We start from the raw sequence: 23,175 nt of genomic DNA, 5'->3' as shown, positions 1-23,175 counted from the left end.
CATTTTATGCTATTCCTCTGTTGTTTGTAGTGTAAACTACTAGGCCTTTCACACATTAAAAAAATGAAAAAAGTGACAACACCTGCCAACAGAATGCCATTAAAACAAAAAAAGGCTACTAAAATCATATAGAGGTCAATCACTCAAGTTTTGAGGTTTGCCTAATGTTACTTGATAAATCTATATTACAGGTTTTCTGCTGTAAATATAGTTCTCATGTAAACTATATTTTCCCACTTTTTTCACCTCAGTCTGCTGTTCTGGCAGTTTCATGTTGTCAAATATCCTGAAGACAATTCGAAACAAATCTTGCCACCAGTGTTTTTCATAAGTATGGCCGTATGTCTTCATTATTTCAAACATTACTGTTAAGCCCCTGAAATGAAGAAAGAAAAACATATACTAAGAGTTACAGAAACACAACATGTGTGAGACCAAATATGTCCAACTGCAGCAACAATAACAAACTCAAATACTGTTGAGAACATTATAGCTGGATCTGATGTGGATCAGGCACACTAGCACACAAAAATTAAGTAGAAAATCACCTTGTAAAAAAAAGCACTTTATAGTTACAGGCAACAGCCAGAGAACTGTGGTAATTTAAAACTGAAGTAGGAAAACAACTTTGTTACCAGGGATCACAAGAACAAACAAACAAATATTTCCAAGAAGGAACAAGTATTAACCTTCACCAGCTATGAAGGGAGTCCATATGCACAGTTTACATGTAGATGTTTAAATTCAGAGTTATTTGTATACAACCTCTCATATTTGGTATCTGAACTGCAACTGAATATACTTTAGAAGGGAAGAGCCATATTCAAGGAAAATAAGCAGGTTTTATATGAGATCAGAGTACAGCTTTGATTTTTCAACTGTTTCTCTAATCTTCAACCAGCGAATGAATCTAGTATAAACCCAGTCTTAAAATCCCCAAACTAAGTATGATGGGCACGACACACAACGCAATAACAGTTACTTAACTTTGTTATTGATTATAACAGAAAATAAAAATGTCATATGTAAAGAACATAGACTAAATGTCTGCATTCGAGCATCCATTTAAAAGGTGTTTAGTGTTTCCAAAGTGATATCACCCAAATTTAAATACATAAATCATTTTATGATGGTTACATTTAGTAGAAGAGTTGTTTCTATTTTAAAAGTGTAAACTAAGCCTTTTAAAATTTGAATTACAAATACTGATTGTTACCTGGTTCTTACATCTAATTTGCATCTATTGATGATACAGGACAGCTCGAAGAGAATTGGGAACCACCCTCGCACCCACACTCTGTCTTCGGGAGCTACATTCATATCATCACTTGTGTATTCCTTGAATGCCTTTAGAAGAAAACACAGGGTTACAGAGAGTCATAGGAGTTAGATTCTTCAAAATAAAACACAATCTGGACTGTAAATAACAATCTCTGCTGTACTAGTATCACATCCTGATACTTCAGGTGAGCTGGCAATCAAAATACTACTGAGAAGACAAAGTGTTTTTCAAAGTACTGCTTAGTATATTATGAAGAATAAACTTATAAACAAGATTATACATTCAATTATCAGTTTTTGCTTGTAATTCAGTGTGAGTCTCTTGCTGTCATTTTCATAGAGATAGCACTGAAAGTGTGGATCTATCATAAAATCTTAAGGATATCAAGCATTTTTGCTTATGCCATTATCCATTCTTCACAACATTTCTCAGTAGAGAGAGATCCTGAGATACATTGATTTCCAGCAGCTCCCAGGAATGCCAGTCACCAGTTGAACTGGGTGCATGGGGATGGGCAAAGGGGAATGAAAGAAGAAAAAGAAATTGCTGATACTTTCAAAGCCCGTGGCATTTTATACTCCTATTGTTTCTGAATAAAGTATATTTCTCATTAATCCATGAAACTTGAAGGGAAGCCAAGAAGTTTAGCACAAGTATTTTTTCTTTGTAAAAGCACTATTGTAAAAGCACTTACAATTTAGCTAATACAGAATATACCTGAGGTCTGTCAGATACATATTTTGCACAGTGGCGGATGAGGCGGATCGCTTCCATACTGGTATCTGGAAATGCTGCATTGCAGGCAAATTCAGACAAGCACTTTACTGCATCCTGGAAAGAATCTATGGTTGCTGGGAAGTGTTTTTCAAACACGATTGCTGAGAGAAAAGTGTGAACAGAAGAAAAAAAAAGTGTCACGCTTTAAAATCTATTAATTCTAATATGAACTGACTGTAACAGAAGCCATGAGAGACCAGTTCATCAATTGGTGCTGTCAAATGCTTGAGTAGTAAGAAAAACTAAAGAAAAAACCCCAGAAGAATGGTTTAACGAGAAAAAAAAAATCACCTAGAGGGCATTCCATTTTGACAGTAAATAAGTGTTTAAAATAAGATAGCATCTAGACTAAAGAAGGGCAACTTAACAGTTAAGCAAGGCCAGAGCGATAGGCTTAGTGTTTAACACTGGTCTGCATGACCAGACCTTAAGAGGGCTACATGAAGTATGGAGTTACATCTACTAATGGACTTCCCCCTCTGCAACATGTTGCCTTGTTTTGACATAGATACTTTTCAGGATAAAAAAATGCTTCATCAAAGCTGAAAAAGTTTTAGGAACTTGCAGAGGTTGAGACAGAATGAAGAGATCCCTTATACTCCTTAAAGCCTGTGATCTAGATTAGAGTGGGAAGGAAAAAAAAATTAAAATCATCATAGTGCCACATAGCTCAGCACTTTCTCTTAAACAGGGCCACGCACAAACACAATTCAGAAACATGGAAAAAGACAGGCAAACAACATAATACTAAAATGAGTACACTTCTTTTTTTCCTGGGGTGAAAAACATAATATTCTTCACTTAAATGAAAATCTACACCCTACGTAAAATTATCTAAGGTCTGACTTGTTTTACTACAGAATGCTACAAACATATATTTTTTAAAAGGCATAAAGACAGACAGATAACTATAATCTTCTTGAATGACTTCGTTAAGTATTTTGCCAGAGGACTGCTTGAAAAGTGTGGATTGGTTCTACAACATGAAGCAGGCTTTACTACGCAGACTGTGGAGTCAACAGACAAACAAAGCTTTTCAGGCTCGGGAGTGACACACACTTCCATGACGTCTGAATATCGTTCATACTCACTGACAATGTGCCCTGTAGTCTGGAATGCCAGTTCCACTATACTTTCATCCTGATCTGAGGCTGCCAGATGAAATACTGAAAAAATGTTCTTCCAGCCAGAACGAATGTTAGCAGCCTGGGAATTTACCATCTGTGCAATACACCGTACAACCATGTCTCGAATAGTAGGAGACCTAAATTAAGATAATAAATAATATTTTTTTAAACTACATTACATAATCAATTAGAATAGTATAATTTTTTAACTATTGATTTTAATAAAAAGTAATTTGAAACATTAATTGCAAAAGTTGATGCTTGCAATCCCAGGCAATTCAGTTAATTGTATGTTATTACCTATTTCTCTTCATGATATGTTCAAATGGTCTTAGGAAGTCCTTCTGGAATCGGAAATTAGCAAGTTCTCCTTTTTCCAAGAACTTCATTGACAATTGCCTTAATGAATCTACTGCAAAAATAGCTACATCTTCATTGGGATTGCAGCCAACCTGAGAAGGTAGAATAGAAATGCATGGTAAGCTTACACCAGAATTCTTACAGATTCAGCATGAGCTGCCTATACAGTTGATAATGGAGAACTAAACAGTGCTGGAAAATTAACAAAATTACACAGCAGCCAGTTCCATAAACCACATTGTTAATGGAATTCAATAATCCCTAACCAGCTCCAGCTATTTTCTACATTAATTAACCTGGCATTTAAAACTTTCTAAAAATAAGCAAGCTGTCTAGAAAGACTTCAATAGCTGTATTAAAAATGCATATCTACCATTCACCTGATAAACAATCCATTTAGACTTGAATAGAAAACGTCATCTTATCCCAAGCTTCACAAAACACCCACAAAACTTCTAACACAAAACTAATGGCAGCCAGGTCATGATAAATAACAATGTATACTTGTGTTTTTACACATTTATTATATCATGTACCTCTGTCGCCTTTTCAGCTTTACAATTTTTGTTGGTTTAAGGTACTTACACGGAAGGACAATAAAACCAGTATAATTCAGATAAGCATGTGTTTTTCCAACAAATCTCAAAATAAAATTAATTTGTATCAATAACTGGAGTATGCAGTAGAATCATTAACAGGGATACCTTATTAAAATGATCGCCAATAACTTCCCAGATCCTAGACCACTGTAACCTTATCCGTCCCATGTTGTAGTAAGAAATCTCCACTATCTTCTGCAGACTAAACATTCGAGGGTGGGTAGCAGACAGCAGCTCATCCATAGATACAGCACAAAGCCAGCGAACAAAATCCACTGTTAAACAACCACAGATTTTAATGCAGTATTTTTCCAAGGTTTAGTTTACAGGGGTGGGTGGGGAAGAGATAAAACCTACCAATAGCATTTCCATCCAACCTCGTAGATCCCGTAAATATTCTGCAAAATGCAGTTAAAGACATTGTTACAATTTCTTTAAAAAAAAAAGAAGCATCTATTAAACATGTATTCCAAGTTTGTTTTTTTTTTTCATTGGTTCCCCCCCCCCAATATATAGACATCCTTGGATTACTTTTATTTATGAAAAAAGAGTTAGTAATTGTGGAGAAATACTGATGAATACTGTCAGTAGTTTTTATTATCCCTGCCCAAATATAGAAGCCAAGCTTCTCCAGAGCGCACAATTCCCATCTGCCATGACAAGTAGATACCTGAAACACTTCCCATTATGAAGCAGGGAGAGACACTGCAAACCTAAAGAGCTATTATGTTTGACATTAAGCTTCCACTTCACTGACTGTGATTTTACTGCAAGGCACCCTTCAATGAACTGATACCGATCTTGCTGCCTATGTTCAATCACAGAAATGTTTGTAAGCCTTCAAAATGATACCTCTTCATCAATTTTGACAACCATTAAGAAAATGATGTGTTCTGATTTCTTATATGCTGAGCAAGCAGGGACCATTAACACTCCAGTCTCATCAGTACTTCATGATATAAACAAGGAACGTTCATGATATATATTATGCCTGGCCAAATCCAGTAAAATAAATGTGATTCATAAAAAGGAAGACTGGAATAATAATTTTGGTCATTTCAGACAACATCTACATAAACTAGAGGAAAGTTGGAAGTCAGTAATTATATTTAGGAGAGAATGTCAATAATGCCCTCTGTACTAAGGCAAAATGAGATTTCCTATCTGTTACTATATACAGTAAATCAAGATTCACCAGACGCTACAGCAGTCTCCATTCTGCAACTCTACTGCAGTAATTTTTTTAAGTAAAAAGGTTTCTTGCCTAATCTTTGCTGTGCTCCTGCTTGCAAAAATACCTATGATCCATAAAAAAAGGGAAAGCCCCCATCCAAAACCAAAAAGCACTTTAGTACTGTAGTATCGAGTTTTTTCAAATAAATTAATAAATTAATAATGTCCCATTCTTAGCATAGATGATTTAAATAGTGCTTAAAAAGCTTGAGGTCACAACAACAAATTCAATACCATACAATACCTGTCTACAGCAACGACAACACTTTGGGAGCTAGTTTCTCCAATGGATTCCTGAATACTTGCTATCTGCTTCCAATCCACGTTTCCACCAACTACAGTGAACAAAAATTGAAAAACAGGTAAGTGATAACACAGAAAGAGCTGGGAAGAAAAAGAAAAGTTGTGCCAATACCAGTATAATTAAATATATTTTCAATTCACAAAAAAGAGAAGGATATTATTAATTTCCCTTGCATGATCTGGGCATCTCAGTGGACAGTTGTATGTTGGTCTAAGTCCTAATTAACTGGATTCTCTATCAATGTACAAACTATATTAATCTGAGAAAATTATCCATGTTTGGAGCAATTGTATGAACAGATAAAAGTGAAAAAAATTAAAAATCACAGAAAGCATCTTTTTTTCTCCTTCTTTCAATGAACCTTAGGTAATTTTGCTACTGAAAATATGCAACAAATGACAGAGAATACCACATGGAGAAACTTTTCACATTTTACTAGCATCGAGTAAATCCATCTTGATAGGTTTTATTTTAGATTATTCATGGAGAAGAGCTTCCACCAAAACTCCATCTTTAAGCTACATCTCAAGTACAGCAAAATTATCACAACAGTGAGAAAAATCTGCAAATAAAAATAGCAGTTATTTATTTTGGAGGCTAGAAACTGTAACCTACATCTGGGAAATCTCATATTAAGAAACTGCTAATAGCGAGCAAAATTCTGAAATTTCTGATAATCTCTAAACTTGCCTCAAATTGTCATTGCAAAAAGAGAGGAATCTTGCACCATTCTGGTTAATTCCGCATCCCCTGCATTTAGGTTTTTTCCCCTTAGGCATCCTATCAGAAAGATAAGGGAGAACAGAAGACCTAAAGAAAGCCAGCAGTTCTGTTCTCAGAGCTTTGCAGAGACAAGAAGTTCTCCTATTTCAGACTGCCTCCCAAAAGTCTGCTTCCGAGTCTCACTGTGCTCCACCCACACTTGAGGGTGGCTGGAGATGACCGTAAGACAAATCTATATAACCTGATCCATCTGAAGTATTTTTCTAAGGCATTTATGGACCAAACATTTGGTACATACATACATACACTAGTATTTCAGGAACTTATAATACTGTTGGGTTTGATCAAGGCTTCTCTTGTAAGCACACAAGCTGCCAATATCAATTAGCTTGAGGCTTGGTAAGAGTCAGCTAAGAAACATATCAAATGAGCAGCTGGTGAAGTGAATTTGAAAGGCTATCTCCAAGAAGTCAGGTAACAGTAACCAACTCAGCCAGTTCCACATGAGAATTCCTTGTTATTGCAGTTTTTACCATCAGTCTGGAAAACCTAAGCAGATAGCAGACTTTGATTCTAACAGTTATGAATCTCTTTCAATGAAACATAAAGAGTCACCTATATAACTCTGCTTTATGAAAAACCAATTCCTCAGATTCCCCTTGTCCAAAGAGGATTTCTGGTCACCTAAAAAGTACACTTTGGCTACGACCTACTCACTGCAGCAAGTTTTGACTTCCAACTTTATGAACAGAAACTGGAATAGAAGAAACCTGAATTTGACAATTACAACTAAAAGTAAGACAACGTTCCTACCAAAGAGGCAAAGGAATAGATGTTTATTCTTTTACTTTTCCAACCCACATGCTTGTGATGCTTTAAATGTCCAAGTAAAACAAAAAAAGGGCCACCGCAGGAAGATAATGCAAGAGATGAAGACATAGAAATGAAGATGCCTGAAGAGCCACACCTGAATCCTTGCTGAGGAAGTAAACGAGCAAAGGAGCTTTTGGGGTTGGTTCTGTTGCTTTTTGGAGTGAATGCTGCTGTTTATCCATGTTTGAGTTTGCAAGCAGGCTTGAAAGATGGAGCTTCTGTGTCACCAGACTGAAACTTCACTGACTCTAATTAAACTCTGATTATTTTCCTGTAAAATGTGTCTGTATATACGGACGTATGCACTATGTGTTCTTCCAAGGAATTTAGGTTTATAGAAAGGTTGTTTGCAACCCGTAGTTCCAAAGGATACTTTGGAGTGATCATAGAAAATTAAACTATCTGCAAAACACAATTTACAGAAAGGAGTGGAAAAAACCAAAACAGTTGAAAAAAATGTTCTAATAGCCCCGAAGTGCAAGAAAACCAAATTCCTATAAGTTAGGTATTTTCCTAAAAGATTGAAGCAATATTATTAAAAAAAAAAAAAAAAGGAAAAAATGGTAAAGTTTCCATATGTGCACTGTAATAAGCATTCCAGAAATTCAATTCAGAGAGAAACACTTCATGCATTTGGGCATAAACTATTTTCCTTAAAAATGGCAGTAAAAAGTCTTTATGAGCTGGATTTACACCAATGATAGCAAATATGATTTAGAGACACCTGACTACAGTTTACATTCTTGAGCTATTAGGACTTAAAAGCTTTAGAGGTCAATCACTTCAGTGTAGAGAAACTGCCAGCATTTGGAAACAGTGAAGTTGGATAGGTCACTGGGGAACACTAAACTGGAGGATGCATATTAGAAGGGCAGAAGAAGCTCAGTATATGAGATGTTGGCAGACTCATTAATTTCCAGGCATAAGTTTTCCCTTCATCTGTTCTTGGCAAGGTGAGTACACAGAGGTTGGCCAAAGGAAAGCAGAAGGGAAAGAAAAAGACTGACTGCAGAAGAAAAACTGTCTGAGGAGAAAACAAAGTTGGATGATTAGGACTAATCTGGGAGCTAAGATCGGGGAAAACAGGAAAATAATCATTACTACTAAAAAAGAGTTACACAAAAAATTGAGGGAAGACAAGGCTTTTGCCTGGCTGTGGGTGAAGTTTAGAAAGGCAGGAGATACCGAGCATCACACAAACTGAAACTTTTTAGCAGTCAAATACATTTATATATATACACTTTGATGCTTCTAGAGTTTCCTAATACGCTACACCTGTGTATATGTATGTAACTGTGTTCCCTTTTTAAAAAACAAACAAACAACCACCCCGCAAGAAAAACCCCACTGTTTTGAAGATAATTTAAGGTAAGACCGCTATATATTTTAGTAGAATAATAAACATCTCATTTACGGAGTAAATTTTGGTGCTCAGGTCAACCTAAAAAAGGCAGTTACTCAGTACCAAAGTAACCAAGAGAGGAAAGAAATGGCAGCTCAGAATTTAAGCTAAATTAATCTCCCACTTGGTTTGAATTCTATATATTTCTCACAAAGCTTCACAACAGATGCTTAACCTACACATACTTGCTTGTTTGGTAAGATACTTGGCGCACCAACGCTGCAATATTATTAAATCTGGTCGTACCGTCTGTGAGCCGTTCTAAGTTGGTCAGCTGTATTTTAATAGAAATTAATAACATAAAACTTTCTTAAATTTCCTACTCTCCCACCCTGGCAATAATATTTAACAGAGCAAACCAAATATTCCAGAAATTGGAACAGATCTATTAAAAGTCTAGGAGTTTTATGAGGACTATTTTATGGTCTTCTGTCTGAACCTCCCAGTCAACAAGAATGAACACAAAGGACAAACCTGAATAGCTGTGAACAAAGCCAGTTAAATGAAATACTTCATATCTGCATTACTTACCCAGTCCCAGCCCCACAAATTCATCGGGTGTCTGATCTTTTGTTCCAGTAAAAGAACCTTCCCTGCCACGCACTGTCCCTGAGATGTAGCGAGGTTTTACTCCAGTTCCTATTAACTGTGCCAGTTCAAGCTGACTGATGCATTTCAGAATCTATTCCAGAGAATAACAAAGTTGTTCATCAACAAAAAGCAGTTTTAAATAGTAAAAAATAGATAAATAAAAATCTTCAAAAGAAAAAAATTCTCAAGACTCAAGGTCAGAAAAGTTATTTCTGTTCTTGTCTAAAATGAATATTAATTTAGAGATGTTTTGCTACTTTAATTGGCTGCATAATATATGCACAAAAATATATACTTGGTACTTATCTAAAAACCACTGTATTTATGCACAAACAAGTACACCACTGTGGTCAAAAAATCAGTAAACACGCTGTCTTACAATTTAAATACAAATGACTTTTACCTCATGCCAGGAATTTCCTAAATAGTTTCCATCTGTATGAGCCACCGTGATGAGAGTTTTAATGGTGTCAATATTCTTCTGCTTCATTTCAGTAATACCAGAACTCACTGTAAGTAACGTAAATCTTGCTAATGCTTGAACATAGGCATCTCTTTCAAGCTGGAAATGGAAGGGAAAAACCCAAAATTCTCGTAAGTATTTTTTCTGTTTCTTCATCTTAGTACAGTCTGTGTGGTTTCATCAACTATACCATTTACCTTTCTCTTCCTAGAACTAAATTTCCGAAGCATAGTGAAAATATCTTATGTTCTTGTACAGTAAGCTGTGGGATAAAAATCAGGCTCCTTCTGTTCATGAAGTATAATGTCTGACAGCACAGAACACATAGGTTGTTGTTAGGTTTCTGGTTTGGTCTTTTTGGGGGGCTTTTTTGAAAAATAGGATGCTGTTTCAAAATAAATGTGGCTACTTAGCTACGCTTTTAATATTCTTGTACAATACTCAGATCTACTCTGAAAATGCTGCCCTAGCAGACACACTATAGTTGTAGGATTTTTTTGTCAACAGGGTCTATGTAATGTATCTAAAAGGCACATTTTGCCAATTCCACAGAACTGCTCAAAATGTATTTGACTTAATCCACATTGTTTGGAGCATCTCAGAATCTTCTGAGGCAAGCATCACAGGCGAGTAAACTGCAAGTGACCATAACCTAGACAGATGAAATCTATCTCACAAAAGAAAAAAGGTTCTGCGTGTAGTTACCCAATTTTTATGTTGTCCTATAAACAACAAAGGAAACTCTTCAGATCTCATATGAACCAACTAAAACAGTGAAAAGGGGATTACAGTTGAGCTCACATGTGCATTTTACTCTCCTGTTGTGTATAAGTGAAATGTATACCAGACAAACAAATGACAATTACAAAATACATTTAACTGCTTGGATATTTAGGGCTGTTTCCAAGTTAAAAAAATAATCGAGAATATAAACCAACCAAATATAAAATATTAAAAAAAAATATCCCAGGAAGAATGCTTATTTCCCAGAGAAAACATGAACACCACAACAGCGGGCAATGATAGAAGGGATGGATTATCACAGAGCCACGCAACGTGTCTGCCATGTTCAAATCCAACTACTACTGCAGGGTAGGCTGGCAAAGGCACAGCAAATGATGTCTAAGCACAGAAAAATGGAAATTTCAAAGAAAGCATACTCAGCAATGAAGGTTTAGAGTCTACAAAATGTGTATCTTCTGGAAAATGTTTTCAGTCCTACCTATTCATACAGATATTCCCCTTCTGCCCCTTTTTCTAAGCCATCAAAGTAGGAGAAAAACAACTAAACAATGTGTCCATCACCCAAAAATTAAAACCAGATGATATAAGCAGATTAAGTACATTCTTTTGATGCATATGTTGGCTTAGATGCTTAAAGACAAAAGTCAGACTCTGTGACAGTCTAAGATAAAGAAGCATAAATAATTAAAACCAGAATCTATAATTCAGGTTTTAGAGGTGAACATGCATAGCTTAAACTAAATTGTTGTCATGGTTTCAAACCATGACAATTGTGTACTTTGAAAACTTTCTTAAAACTAAAAGCATCAATATCTCTCAAGATGTGTAAACTAATGTTAACTCTTACTAGACACCAATCTTAATTTCTGTATGTTTATTCAATGAAATAGAAAGGTTGCCAGCACTGGAGGAAAAACTTGATTCCAACAAAAAAGATCCTTAAATCAGCTTAAGTACAGATTTGCCAGTTTGCTTCAAACCACCAGAGCTACTTGGCCTCTGAAGTCAGACAAGATGCCATCTAATCATTGCCTTGTGCACTGGAACAGCTCTATAACATACTGAAATCATCAACAAGCCAGTACTGTTTTTAATGATATCAACAAAGCAGAATCCCCATAGGAAACAAAGAAGGAATATCCTTTACATAAAAAATTCAAAAGCAACACTTCTCATTTTCTGAAATTTAAAAACTTGGTTTTGCAACACCTCTAGTTCAAGCAAGTTTGTCCCAAGCCAGTTGAAGGGTATTACTGAAGCATGGGGATCTTCTGAGTGTAAGCAAGCATGTCCTTGCCCTTGCCACGCAAGGCAGACCACTGCAGGACTGGGAGCTAAACTCTGCAGCTGCTGAAACTGATATCTGTACCAGTTTCACTTCTGCAGCTTAGAAACAAAAATAACAGGAATGTGAATTACACAGACCAGCTGCAGGCTCCAGGGAAGGCTTTGTTAATCAAATTTTTAAGTCTGTTCAGTCTGGGGGCAGGTGGTGATGATGCAGAAATTAAGTGGAAAGACAGAGGAAGGAAACCTTACATGATCTCAGATGGGCTTTTCTAAGCAGCTGTATAAGAGGTCCCAATGGGACTTTTCCCATTGGCAATAAAAAGTTATCTAATTTGCCAAATACAAGTGCAAGAGGAGAAGGAAGGAAAGCATTCACTATCATATCATAGTTTAACATTTTTAACTTAATCTTACAGGGTTCTTGGTTGGGGTTTTTTTATTTACATGTTTTCAGTGTACACATGAAATAATGCAATGTCAAACATGAATTTTGCTTGCCCCTCTCTTCAGCTACCCCTATGATGGACTTACAGCAGACCACTATTTCATTTATTAACTAATTATCTACAATAACATAATTGTACCTTCACTACCAAGGATTTTTAAATGGAAAAAAATAAAGCCAAAAAAAGCCCAAATTTAATCAGAATTACCCTCTGGAGCCAGAGAGTCTGGAATTCTTGGCATAGTGCTTAATGCAAGATACATTCATGCATCACATCAGGAATGACATTTCCAGTGTCATAACTGTTAAAATGGCATCCAATTATAAAAGTCTTGTATTAGTATAATCTCTCTGAAGTTGAGAACAATACCTCAAATAGAGTTCACAGAGATACTATTTTACTTGTGAAACACAATAGAAAGACTCATTTTTGGAAGCACCACAACAAAGCTAAACAGCCTGTAACTAGAAAGAAAGCTAAAAAGAAAGTACTTTGACTTAAAAGTAGTCAACTGATACAGAAACAAAAATTCAGTATATAGGCATGGAAGAACTTACCACAAAACACCAGGAAAAAGAAAGGTAACTTTATTTACACTTCCAGTCAAATATCAGAAGTAGCAATGGCAGAAGGAGGCAGCCTCTAGGTATTGCAGTGCAATAACTTCAGCAACAAGGACTTTCAGAATCCCACTAACATTTTGCTGGTACATAAATCAAAGTAGTGTCTCAATCTTATATTTTTTTACCTGAATGTTGAAAATGCAAGCAATCCGGATTGCACATCGTATACCCTCTAAACAAAGAGAGGCAACTTCGGTGTCATCACAGTCCTGCAGACCCACACTGAACGCAGCTAGAAAAGGTGTCCATGCCAACTGGAACGTATGCGAAATAAGTGTTATGTTAGCATTTTAAGTTAGCACTTGAAGGGAATGTTATAGTTTCGACATCTTGCTAGAGTGTAAATTCCATCCTTAACTCACATCATTATCCTGAAGTTGCCTTTTGCCAAAAAGGAAATAGAATAGATAGGCATGAGACATCGAATAGTATAAAGTATGGTCAGACGAGACGTGAGAATGGGACAGGAGTAACACAGACTGGCACCCCCCTCAGAAGCACTCGTCCTCTCCCTCAGCAATCAGCACACTCAACCATCCTCAGATTGTAGGAAAACCCAAACCCTAAAGCTATGTCAGTTAGGTGTCTACTGGAACTTTGGTATTCCCAGGATAACCTTTATCTTTGCACACTGAGAAAGAGAGATAAGAGTTGATAGTTATTGCAAAAACCAATACAGCACATGGCAGATTCCTTAATGATGAAAAGTACTTAAATAAGACTAGCTTATCCTGATAACAGCAGAAGGAAAGAAAAGAAGGCAGTGAAAATAGGGCAAACTTTATTAATTCCACTAAAATTATGGTAAGACAACAATAAGAAATACAGGACATAATCTGCTCTTAAGTTTCTTGCCCTTATCCCTCCATGTTCTTGTATCCAAGCCACTGTTGATGTTTTCCATCTCTCTTGCCTTAGGTGGGACTGGAGGTACAACACACTCAACTGAAGTTATTGCAGGAGACTCTACATGGTTCTGTCTTTGTGGTCAAGGCTCCCTCTCCCACTGGCAGAAAAATCAGTCAGAAGATGCAGAGGGAACCTGCCATAACTACATGTCCGTATGGAGAGGAAACCCCCCGGTTTCCTCAGAAACCCCAGAACAATTTTCAAAACCATTTTACCTGAAGTCACCCCAGATGAAATACAGACTCAATGGGCACAGCAGGGAGCACAGATTTCACACTTAATTTCATAGTAAAATGATGCACCACAGAGCTCTGGTTTAATTTAAGCCAGCAATTCCAAATGCACTACCTCAGAAAAGCATTTAACACTTGCATATACCAAAGGGTATCTGTGGGACAGTATTAAAGGCATCAGATGAATTCCTAGATCCAGGATTTAATTCCCTATTGTATGACCTTTAAAGGTCCCTCCCCACCCAAACTATTCTATGATTTTATGTTCAGAAATGTATGTTTCTTCTCATTGCCTTCCTAATTTTTCATTCCTGCTGAAACCAAAACTAATCTTAAAAAATCACAAAACTGAAATACTTTCTTAAGAACCATCTAATGATCTGTATATATGCTTTATAACTAGATTTATGCTGTTATTTTTAATACACATAAATTGACACCCTGTTTTGTCAATAAGGGTGAAAATAACCAGACAATCAACTTTGGGCTGCTTAGGCGGATGCATAAAGTAAATTTTTGCTCTGTTTTCATCATTTAGCAAATGTATCTGTAAATACAGTTATAACGATCAATTTTACATGGACATCAATAGGTGAGATACTCAGAAATTTATAAAATTTATAAAATTTTGCTGAAATTAAAATTTTAAAAAGTCTAAAGATGTGAAACTTAGTATTTAAATTTCACAGTTCTCACCTTTTTGAGAAGACAGCTCTCTGTTAGACACATCACACTGTCCTCAGTACTTTAATTAGTTCATGAACATCCTCACTTCTAATTCTTAGCACCTTCACAAAAGATGTTAAGGGTGTTAATTTACCCTGATGCTTCATATTTTGCTCCTTTGAAAATGGACTTTGCAAATGTACTTTTCAGAAACTAAAGGCTAGGAAGTACTAGGGCTGGTATTTTAAGAAAAAATAGACTACAAATTTTAGAGATGCCTGCATGCAGGTGATTTCATTTCAGTCTTAAAGAAGTCAACAGAGGGGATATACAGTATACCTCTACCGAGTGACACTCTGAAAGTAGACCTTTTAAAAGGGAAACAGTGTTCCTCTGTACAGACAGAGTGCTATACTACTTTTATTAATAAGGTGACAAAGAACTCAGAAGTTTGCCTCATGGACAGCAATCCCACAGCTAGATCCTCAGTGTGTCCAGGTGGTCAAGAAGGCCAATGGCATCCTGGCCTGTATCAGAAATAGTGTGGCCAGCAGGACCAGGGCAGTGATCGTCCCCCTGGACCCAGCACTGGTGAGGCTGCACCTCAGACACTGCATTCAGTTTTGGACCCTTCATGACAAGAAAGACATTGAGGTGTTAGAGCATGTCCAGAGAAGGGCAATAATACTGGTGAAGGAGTTGGTCTCTTCTCTCAAGTAACACGTGATAGGACAAGAGGAAATGATTTCAAGTTGCACCAGGGGAGGTTTAGATTGGGTATCTGGAAAAATTTCAGAAAGAGTTGAAAAATGTTGGAACAGTCTGCCTAGGGAAGTGGTGTAGTCACCAGCCCCGGAGGTATTTAAAAGACGTGTAGATGTGGCACTTGGGGACACGGTTTAGTAGTGGACTTGGCAGTGCTGGGTTAACAATTGGAAACAATGTTCTTAAAGGTCTTTTTTAAGCTAAATGCTTCTATGATTCTTGAGCCTGGGCTTGGAGCTCCACCTGACCTCACAACACATCCCTCCAGGGATGTTACATTGGTTTATTGTAACGGTAGCAGTCTGCAACTTCACCTCCCTGCGGCAGTTCACAAAGGGGTCATGCGAGGACCACGACTTGCACAAAGGGCTGCAAATGAGAGCACGTGGTAAAGGGCACAACAGTTTATTTCAGTGGCAGATAACTGCTATGAGTTAGTTATGCCAGAGATCACATCCAAGATCACACTGAGGCATCATACACTACTGAATGACTGTATCTATGAATCTGAATCATTGGTATGGAAAAGGCATTTGGGATGCAGACAGATTTGTACCTACAGAAGGGCATAGACAGGTGTTTCGAATAATAGTTTAATACAGGTCCAGCTACCTCCTCCTAGAGTCTTAACTTGTCTAAAATAATAATCTGCCACAAACAACATCAGATAAAAGTTTGTTCTCATAACTGCTCCCCCAAAACACAATTAAGTAACCTCCCCTAGAGCAGTAAGAGGGAGCCAAATCAATGAACTGAAATTAGTAATTTCTCACTTTTATAAATCTGGTTTTTGACTACACCTCTACACCTGAAATAAAAATGCTAACATTTTAAATTTTTAACTATTCTTCATAGGTTTTTCCCCTTTAACTCCTCCACTGTATCAAGATGCTACTTCCATCAGCCCTGAAACTTCTTAAATTCCACAGTTAATTAAATTAGATTAGAAGGCTCAAAATCCTTTCTTTCCTGAAGTAATTTAAATAACTTACAAAATGATCAAAAGATAGCAGATACAAATCTTTAGTATTTTCAATAAATCCTATCAGTCAGTATTTTTTATTAAGAAACTGTGATATTCTCCATATTAAATATGTATCTCACCTTAAACATGGGTCTCACATGCTCCAGGTGTGTTGCACTAGTAAAAGGGGCTTGAACGTGGCTCACTGCCTCCATAAGAGCTTTAGCTGTTTTAGCCATTTGTTCCATTTCCAAGTTATAAAGGAGTCTTCTCTGCTTTTCACTAGCAACACCTGTAAACACATTTTTTCCTCTCATTTGTGCATCTTTAGTAGTGGTGTCTTTAGGAATATAATAATTTCACATTTTTCATTAACTGCAATACTCAGATGCAATTTTTGTATTAGCTTTACATTTTGAAGTTACCACACCAGCAAGATATTTCTTTTACAATACAGATAAAATTTAACTTAAGGCAAACTAATGTGTGAAATGTAACCTACTTTTAAACCTTTACAGAATCTTAAGATTTGGACAACAAGGATTTCTTCTCCATCACCTCAACTGACAGCATAAATATCACATCCCCAAAGCTAAATTCAAAGTGAAGAAACCTTTCATAGTAATATATTAGCACACAAAATAAGAATAAAAATAACTGGACATCCTTTTTCTGAAGGAGAACTACATTAATCACATTTTCATTTCCATAATGGAATCTCCATCTCATCAAGACAGTGAAACCCAAGAAGCATGTAATAATAAGTTTTTTAAAAATTACAATAAAACATTGCATTAATTGAATGAATACTGAAAACAAGATGGATTCTTTTAGCCACATGCAAGTTTCCTACAAGCACTCTGCATATAAGGCTAACATAGGACTTGAAAGTATACAAATATGTTGGGAAAAAGTCAAGTCTCTTTAATGTTCTCTGTAGAAAAGCTAGAATGAATAACACCTGAATTTTCATGCTGTGCAAAACACAAAAAGTTTTTCTGGTATTTGAGAGAGGAAAAGATAATTCATTTTAAAAGTGCATAAATTAGTGTCCTACAAACCAAATATTGCAAAATTTTTGAGGATGACAGACTGGTTATTGCAGGAAATCACAATGGTCACTATAGAAATAGAAGACCCACTCAGTGTTCTGCACTGTGCTTATGGGTGACACTTATTTCACAAGCTTAAATTTCCCTGTGTTGCTGTTCAACAGCAAAACCTGCCTTCTCTCCATGGTGAGTGCACCAATCGCCAGGAACTCAGATACAAAGGGAAGTGAAAATAAGCAGGTGCATTTAACACCATCAAGCATCAGGCATCATCATACATTTATGTGAAATGGAAAAGAATATGAAATTAACTCATTTTGAGTTAAGTGGTGTTTGCTTCATTGAACTCTCATTTTAAAAATAAGAACTTAATGAAACTGAAGAGCCAAAACTTTGAAGAAAGCTAATATTACAACTACTTACTTTGTTTACTAGATTTTGTGGGTATTGTTAATTCTTTTGTTTCCTTCATTGAAATCTTCTTTCCAGCTATTTCATTATAGATAGCAGACAAATATTCTTCAGGGAGATCTTTACTGTCATTGATACCTCTATTCATTTTAATATACTGTTCTTTTGTCATTTTATTCTTAACCTGAAATCCAGAAAATAGCTATAAATATCAACAAATGAGGCAAGCTCATTGCAGTTACAATGCTGCCTACAAAACTGGCCAGCAGATGACAAGTTACCATCGAAGACAAACCTACTGATTCAGAAGACATTTTTAAGTATTCAACATATGCAAGACTGTCATATCTACAAAATAATACAAGGACATGAGGACATTCCAACACTCATGCAGTAGGATCCACAGATCAATTATAATACACATTACCAAAAAAAAAAAGGAAGGAAGGAAGAAAGAAAGAAAAAGAGTGTTTTATCTTGGCATACAGACCAAACTATCTATCTGAAAGAAATCTACCTTACAGAAAGGCCTAACCAAAACAACTTAAAAATCTCAATGTCCATGAAACATAAAACTGTTAAACATAAGCTAGCTTACTTCTTACACACATATTGGTGTTAAATTGGACCGCAAGCTTTTAAAACTACATTGTCACAAAGCTTGAAAGTTACATATCTATGTAACACAAATACTTATTCCAGCAACATACCTGTGGACTGTGAAGATCTGTTGTCAACATGATAATTGAGTAAGCTAAAACATATGCAGTATCTGCACTAGCAAAAAGAGTTTGCCTGAAGGCAAAAAGGAGAAAAAGAACAGCAAATTTAATTTATTAGGATTTTTTACTAATTATTCAGCTTTCCAAGGTTCTGAAGACAAAGTACATCTTACCCTTGGTTACATTCTAAATATCTAGCAGCAAATTTCTCCATTAGGCGATCAATTTTTTGAGCTTCTCCTGGAAGGCGAAATCCTTCTAGAAACATGCGCAGAGCTGAAACAAAATCCTTTCCTGAAAAGTCGTGTTGGTCTACATAGGCGTACATGACTTCTTTGTTAAATTTATCATTGTCTCCCAGGAACTCCCCAACCTGAGTCTAAAATAAGAACAGAAAAGGCAAACTAGTGCATTTACACTAGGAAAAATACAAAACAGAAAACAGAGTCAAAAGCCTCACAAAAACAGAGGCCTGTATGCAATTAACTAAGACATACTCCTGCTTCTCCTCTCTAAAGCCAAGTATTTTGGCCATATATTCCATCATAATGCTCTTACATGCTCATACATATCTGCCTACATTCCTCCTTCTCTGGCTTTACTTATGTGCCATTTTTCCATTAGATGAACTCCACGTGCACAATACAAAGTTAATATTACCAACGATTGTTCTCTACTACAATGATTTTTGTAGTTAGGACACTTACTACAGGAATGAAAAAATTACTAAACTAAACTTTATCCCTTAGGGTGCAGATTTCAAACAGATGCAAGGGAAGCTCAAATATAAATAGCTGGTACTCGAATTCATCCAAGTTCACTGTCAAAGCAATACAGTACAGTGAAAAACAACAAGCATTCAGATAAAGATGCCTGTATGTGTATATGTAAACTGAGGTTAAAAAGTTTGTTTTGATATGAGATTTTAAGTTTTAATACTGAAATTTGTGACTTTTGCCACAGCTGCAAGCACTGGCACCAAAACAGGTGTGACTACTAAGCACAATGGTGCAGGCTGCTGTTTCACAAAGCTGTTTTTCATGAGATATTCCAATCCTCAGCCAGATACTGTAGGACCCTTCCAAGTCCAGAAACAGCTTCTAGCTGTAAATAAAATCAAAGAACATTAAATAACTTTCTTTTGGGAAACAGAAAAAGTGTTTTTAATGCTGTTGCACCACATTATTTTTTAGCCCTCTCTGAAGGACAGATACTTCCCGCAGTTACTTATTGGAATAAAGTACATAAAATTTACAAGGTTCTTCTAGCTATACTAGTAACTAAGTACAAGTTTTGAGTCAGCTCAAGTAGGTCAATGTTTTCCTTTACACTTTGCTGAACTGCAGGATGCATATAGCACAGGGTACAGCTCTAATGCATTCTAGAAACCAAATTCCTTAAGCTTAGGAATTTTAGAAGAGAGAGAAGTTTCCGTTTCTTCATTGCACAATAACGTTACACACTTCAACACACTAACAAGTGATTTGCAATTAGTATAAACACATCTGCATCAGCAAAAACAATTATCAGGAAAACAGTTTTCTTACTGAATCTAATCTTTCCTCTTGATGCAAGAACTGAGCAATATCTTCTGGGGTAGTGCCAAGCATTCCTTGTTCTTGCAGGTACTGAATCCCCCTCTTTGGTTTCTTATTGAACCTGTACAATCAAGATCAGGATGGAATAAGAGTTAACCCTTTTACCCATGCACAAAGCTGTACAAGCTTAAGTAAAAAGATTTAATAATTTCAGATAAGGTCCTGAAAAATCTATGTATTAAATATTTTTCCTTTATCAAACTATGCCTTAGATGGGAATGAGCTGTTGCTTTCTATAATTATTGGATGATGGGTGTTTTGTTTGTTTGTTTCTGTTGTTACCCTGTAAACAGCCTCCTCTTCCTCTTTCAAACATAACTGCCAGCATGTCATCCAGGCAGCTCCAAGTAAAGAGAGCTAAACACTATCATTTACTCTGGCACTCGTGAATTAAAAAATATTCCACAGAGACAGCAAAGTGTTGGCTTGGAAAGAACAATTATACCCTGCTGCTTTTTATTTTTATCTGTATGAAACAACCAAGAAATCCATGAGTTGCCTGTAAGAATGAAAATGTACAAGACAAGGAACCAGGTAACTGAAAGAAATCAAAACCTTAAAGGAATAAGGCATGTTTGTTCAGGGTCCCAGAACTATATGACAGAAAACTTTTATTTTTGCATAAACTGACCTCACCAAGGAGGTTAAGGTGAAAAAGCTGAAATCACACAGAAGATTCATGTCAGACTGCACTGAGAAATTACACTATCCTACAGTTCTAATTATGACAAGTTAATTAATCAGAAGGAAGCATCAGCTTAAGTATACAGGCACTTTCATCAGTAATGCGTACATTAACAGGGGTCATATTCAACTGATCACGAGTTCAATGTTCTTTTTATCCAAACATAAACCCCTTATTTTTAGACAAGCAGGTCTGGAGAAAAAAAGAACAAACATTCAGAGTACTCATCTTCTAGCTGTGAGGAATTAGGTTAACACAAAACACTGTTGACAGGCTCCAAAGGGGACACCATTCAGCACTCTTTCACCAGAGGAAGTGCTGTTACATCCAGAGTATTTTCCTAACACAAGATGAGTATCTATGAGGAGAAGGAAGAAAAACCCAGGAATCTTCATAGCTCCAAAAGAATCCACCCTCCCGGGGTGATAAAAGGGCACTCACAAGTCAATTCCTTGTTCTATTATTTCCTTTTGTTGCTTTAGGACCTCAAACTGCTCTGGGTTGTCAGTGCCAGACATCTGTGTGCTGTAACTGCCAATTCCTGATGAAGCAGTAGAATCCAAGGAATTTAAGCTTCCATATCTGTTAATTGTCTCAGGGTGTTTGGTTTCACTGCTGTCCTGTTCTGTGGGTTTTTCTTGGCCTAGAAATTGGAAAGGGTTACATATATCCAAAATACATACAGTGGAAAAAAACCCTAAAATCACAGCTTATTCTTAAAATCCTTTCTAAAGGCTTTAAAAAGTTAGTTGGGTTACCTTCAATGATGTATTTATTTTTATATAATTATTCTGACTTTATTTTAATTGGGAAAAAAATAATAACAAAAAACCACTACAAAATATCAAGGAGAATTCTTTTAGTTCATCACATACTGAAATTTAAGCCTTAACTATAATTTGTAGGCACCTGGAAAAAAATTTGACACCTTAGAAACCTAATTACATCTCATATCTTTTATTTTCAAGTCCAATATTACTTTTTACCTGAAGAAAACCACAATATTCTGAATTTCTGAAGCACAGTGTTTAAAAGAATGTAGACACATCAAGGAGCTGGCGCTCTCAGCTCACAAGGACAGCCATGCTAACCACCCTAAAAAGTTTATTACTTCACCTACCAACTTTAAGCACCTAATCTGAAAATTCTGGCATAACCTTAGTACTTCTCAGGTCAGATGGAAACAGGATTAAAACAAGATTAATGATTTAGTTACTTCACTGCTTACAACATTCAAAGTTCTATAGCTATAATAGGTAAATAATAAATAAATGAGTAATTTTTTTACTATTAAGTAAAAAAAATGCTCTCCATCCTGCTTGCTCCAATAGTAATTTAATCAATATGAAATTAGATGCAATTAAGGGAGCTTCAAAGAGAGTTCTGAGATCCTTTTAAAATTAGAAATACAGAAAATAACAGGATTTAGTAATTTTCAGTGTAGTAGTGTTCTACAAATTCATACAATTAGGAAAAGACAACTCAGACAACTTGTTCAGATTACACCAAACTTACAAGTATTTCTATTAAGAAAAAAATTTATTCTCTCTCTTTCATGCAAGAGACCTTACTAACTTGTACACTAACATTAGCAAGATATGGATAGAACACAAGAAACTCTTGCAGCACCCCTTCATTAAAGCCAGAAGAAACATATCATGTCTTACCAAGTGTTGTCTGAGAATTGGGATTTACATATTGATCCTTACTCCACTCGACCATGCACTTCAAGATTGACACTAAGCATTCCAATCCTTTTTTTCTCAAACTTAATTCCTAGAAAAGATTTCATAAACAATTATTAGTGGAATGGAGTTTAGTTTCAACCTATCATGCCAAGAAACATGAAGCTTTATAAAGTTTAGTGAAATTTTTACCTGAACATTGGACATGCCAAGTTCTTGGCTCCCCCTTCCTTGAGCAATCTTTGATAAGTCATTAACCAGCCTTTCAAATATATTTGCTGCATTTAAATCACAATCATAGTTCACGTAGATGTCCACTACACTCTGGGCATCTATAAATAAAGTGATATTGTCAAACTTGGAACAAAAACTAGGTAACTCAATGAAAGGCAAGTACAGTTTTGTTCTTCAAGATAAAAATGTAAAAACTAGAATCAAATGATCCTTAATACCTGCACATATCCTTGTCAGTGTTTGTATAACCATCCACTTATGATCAAATGAGCTAGTAGAAGTTTCCAAGATATACAGGAAAATTTCTTTGAAGAAAACCTAACAAATATTCCAGGAAGAGGGAGAAAAAAAAAATCTATTACAAACACAGTCACTAACTTTGATGCCAAAATTCTGACATAATTCTGAAAGCAG

General features: G+C 36.0%; 1 protein-coding gene across 2 annotated transcripts in view; it reads right to left on the bottom strand.

Annotated features, from left to right (window-relative positions):
• Positions 1 to 23,175, bottom strand: part of ARFGEF1 (ADP ribosylation factor guanine nucleotide exchange factor 1) — a 91,069-nt gene that overhangs the window by 14,704 nt on the left and 53,190 nt on the right. For both annotated transcript variants that reach the window (XM_018079576.2, XM_029959264.1), the window contains 20 exons: positions 22,980 to 23,079; positions 22,720 to 22,859; positions 22,510 to 22,618; positions 21,284 to 21,485; positions 20,107 to 20,218; positions 18,733 to 18,938; positions 18,548 to 18,632; positions 17,850 to 18,021; positions 16,515 to 16,666; positions 12,963 to 13,091; positions 9,675 to 9,833; positions 9,212 to 9,362; positions 5,623 to 5,713; positions 4,503 to 4,543; positions 4,251 to 4,420; positions 3,487 to 3,638; positions 3,151 to 3,323; positions 2,000 to 2,160; positions 1,217 to 1,347; positions 247 to 376 (listed from right to left, as the gene is read on the bottom strand). In XM_018079576.2, coding sequence (XP_017935065.1) covers positions 247 to 376; positions 1,217 to 1,347; positions 2,000 to 2,160; positions 3,151 to 3,323; positions 3,487 to 3,638; positions 4,251 to 4,420; positions 4,503 to 4,543; positions 5,623 to 5,713; positions 9,212 to 9,362; positions 9,675 to 9,833; positions 12,963 to 13,091; positions 16,515 to 16,666; positions 17,850 to 18,021; positions 18,548 to 18,632; positions 18,733 to 18,938; positions 20,107 to 20,218; positions 21,284 to 21,485; positions 22,510 to 22,618; positions 22,720 to 22,859; positions 22,980 to 23,079 — 2,766 coding nt within the window. The remainder of the gene's footprint in view (positions 1 to 246; positions 377 to 1,216; positions 1,348 to 1,999; positions 2,161 to 3,150; positions 3,324 to 3,486; positions 3,639 to 4,250; positions 4,421 to 4,502; positions 4,544 to 5,622; positions 5,714 to 9,211; positions 9,363 to 9,674; positions 9,834 to 12,962; positions 13,092 to 16,514; positions 16,667 to 17,849; positions 18,022 to 18,547; positions 18,633 to 18,732; positions 18,939 to 20,106; positions 20,219 to 21,283; positions 21,486 to 22,509; positions 22,619 to 22,719; positions 22,860 to 22,979; positions 23,080 to 23,175) is intronic.

The sequence above is a fragment of the Manacus vitellinus genome, unplaced genomic scaffold, assembly GCF_001715985.3.
Source record: "Manacus vitellinus isolate BGI_N305 unplaced genomic scaffold, ASM171598v3 scaffold_1_pilon, whole genome shotgun sequence".
NCBI classification, from domain to species: domain Eukaryota; kingdom Metazoa; phylum Chordata; class Aves; order Passeriformes; family Pipridae; genus Manacus; species Manacus vitellinus.
The sequence above is the reverse complement of the archived record's forward strand: the minus strand, read 5'-3'. Positions and strand labels throughout refer to the sequence as shown.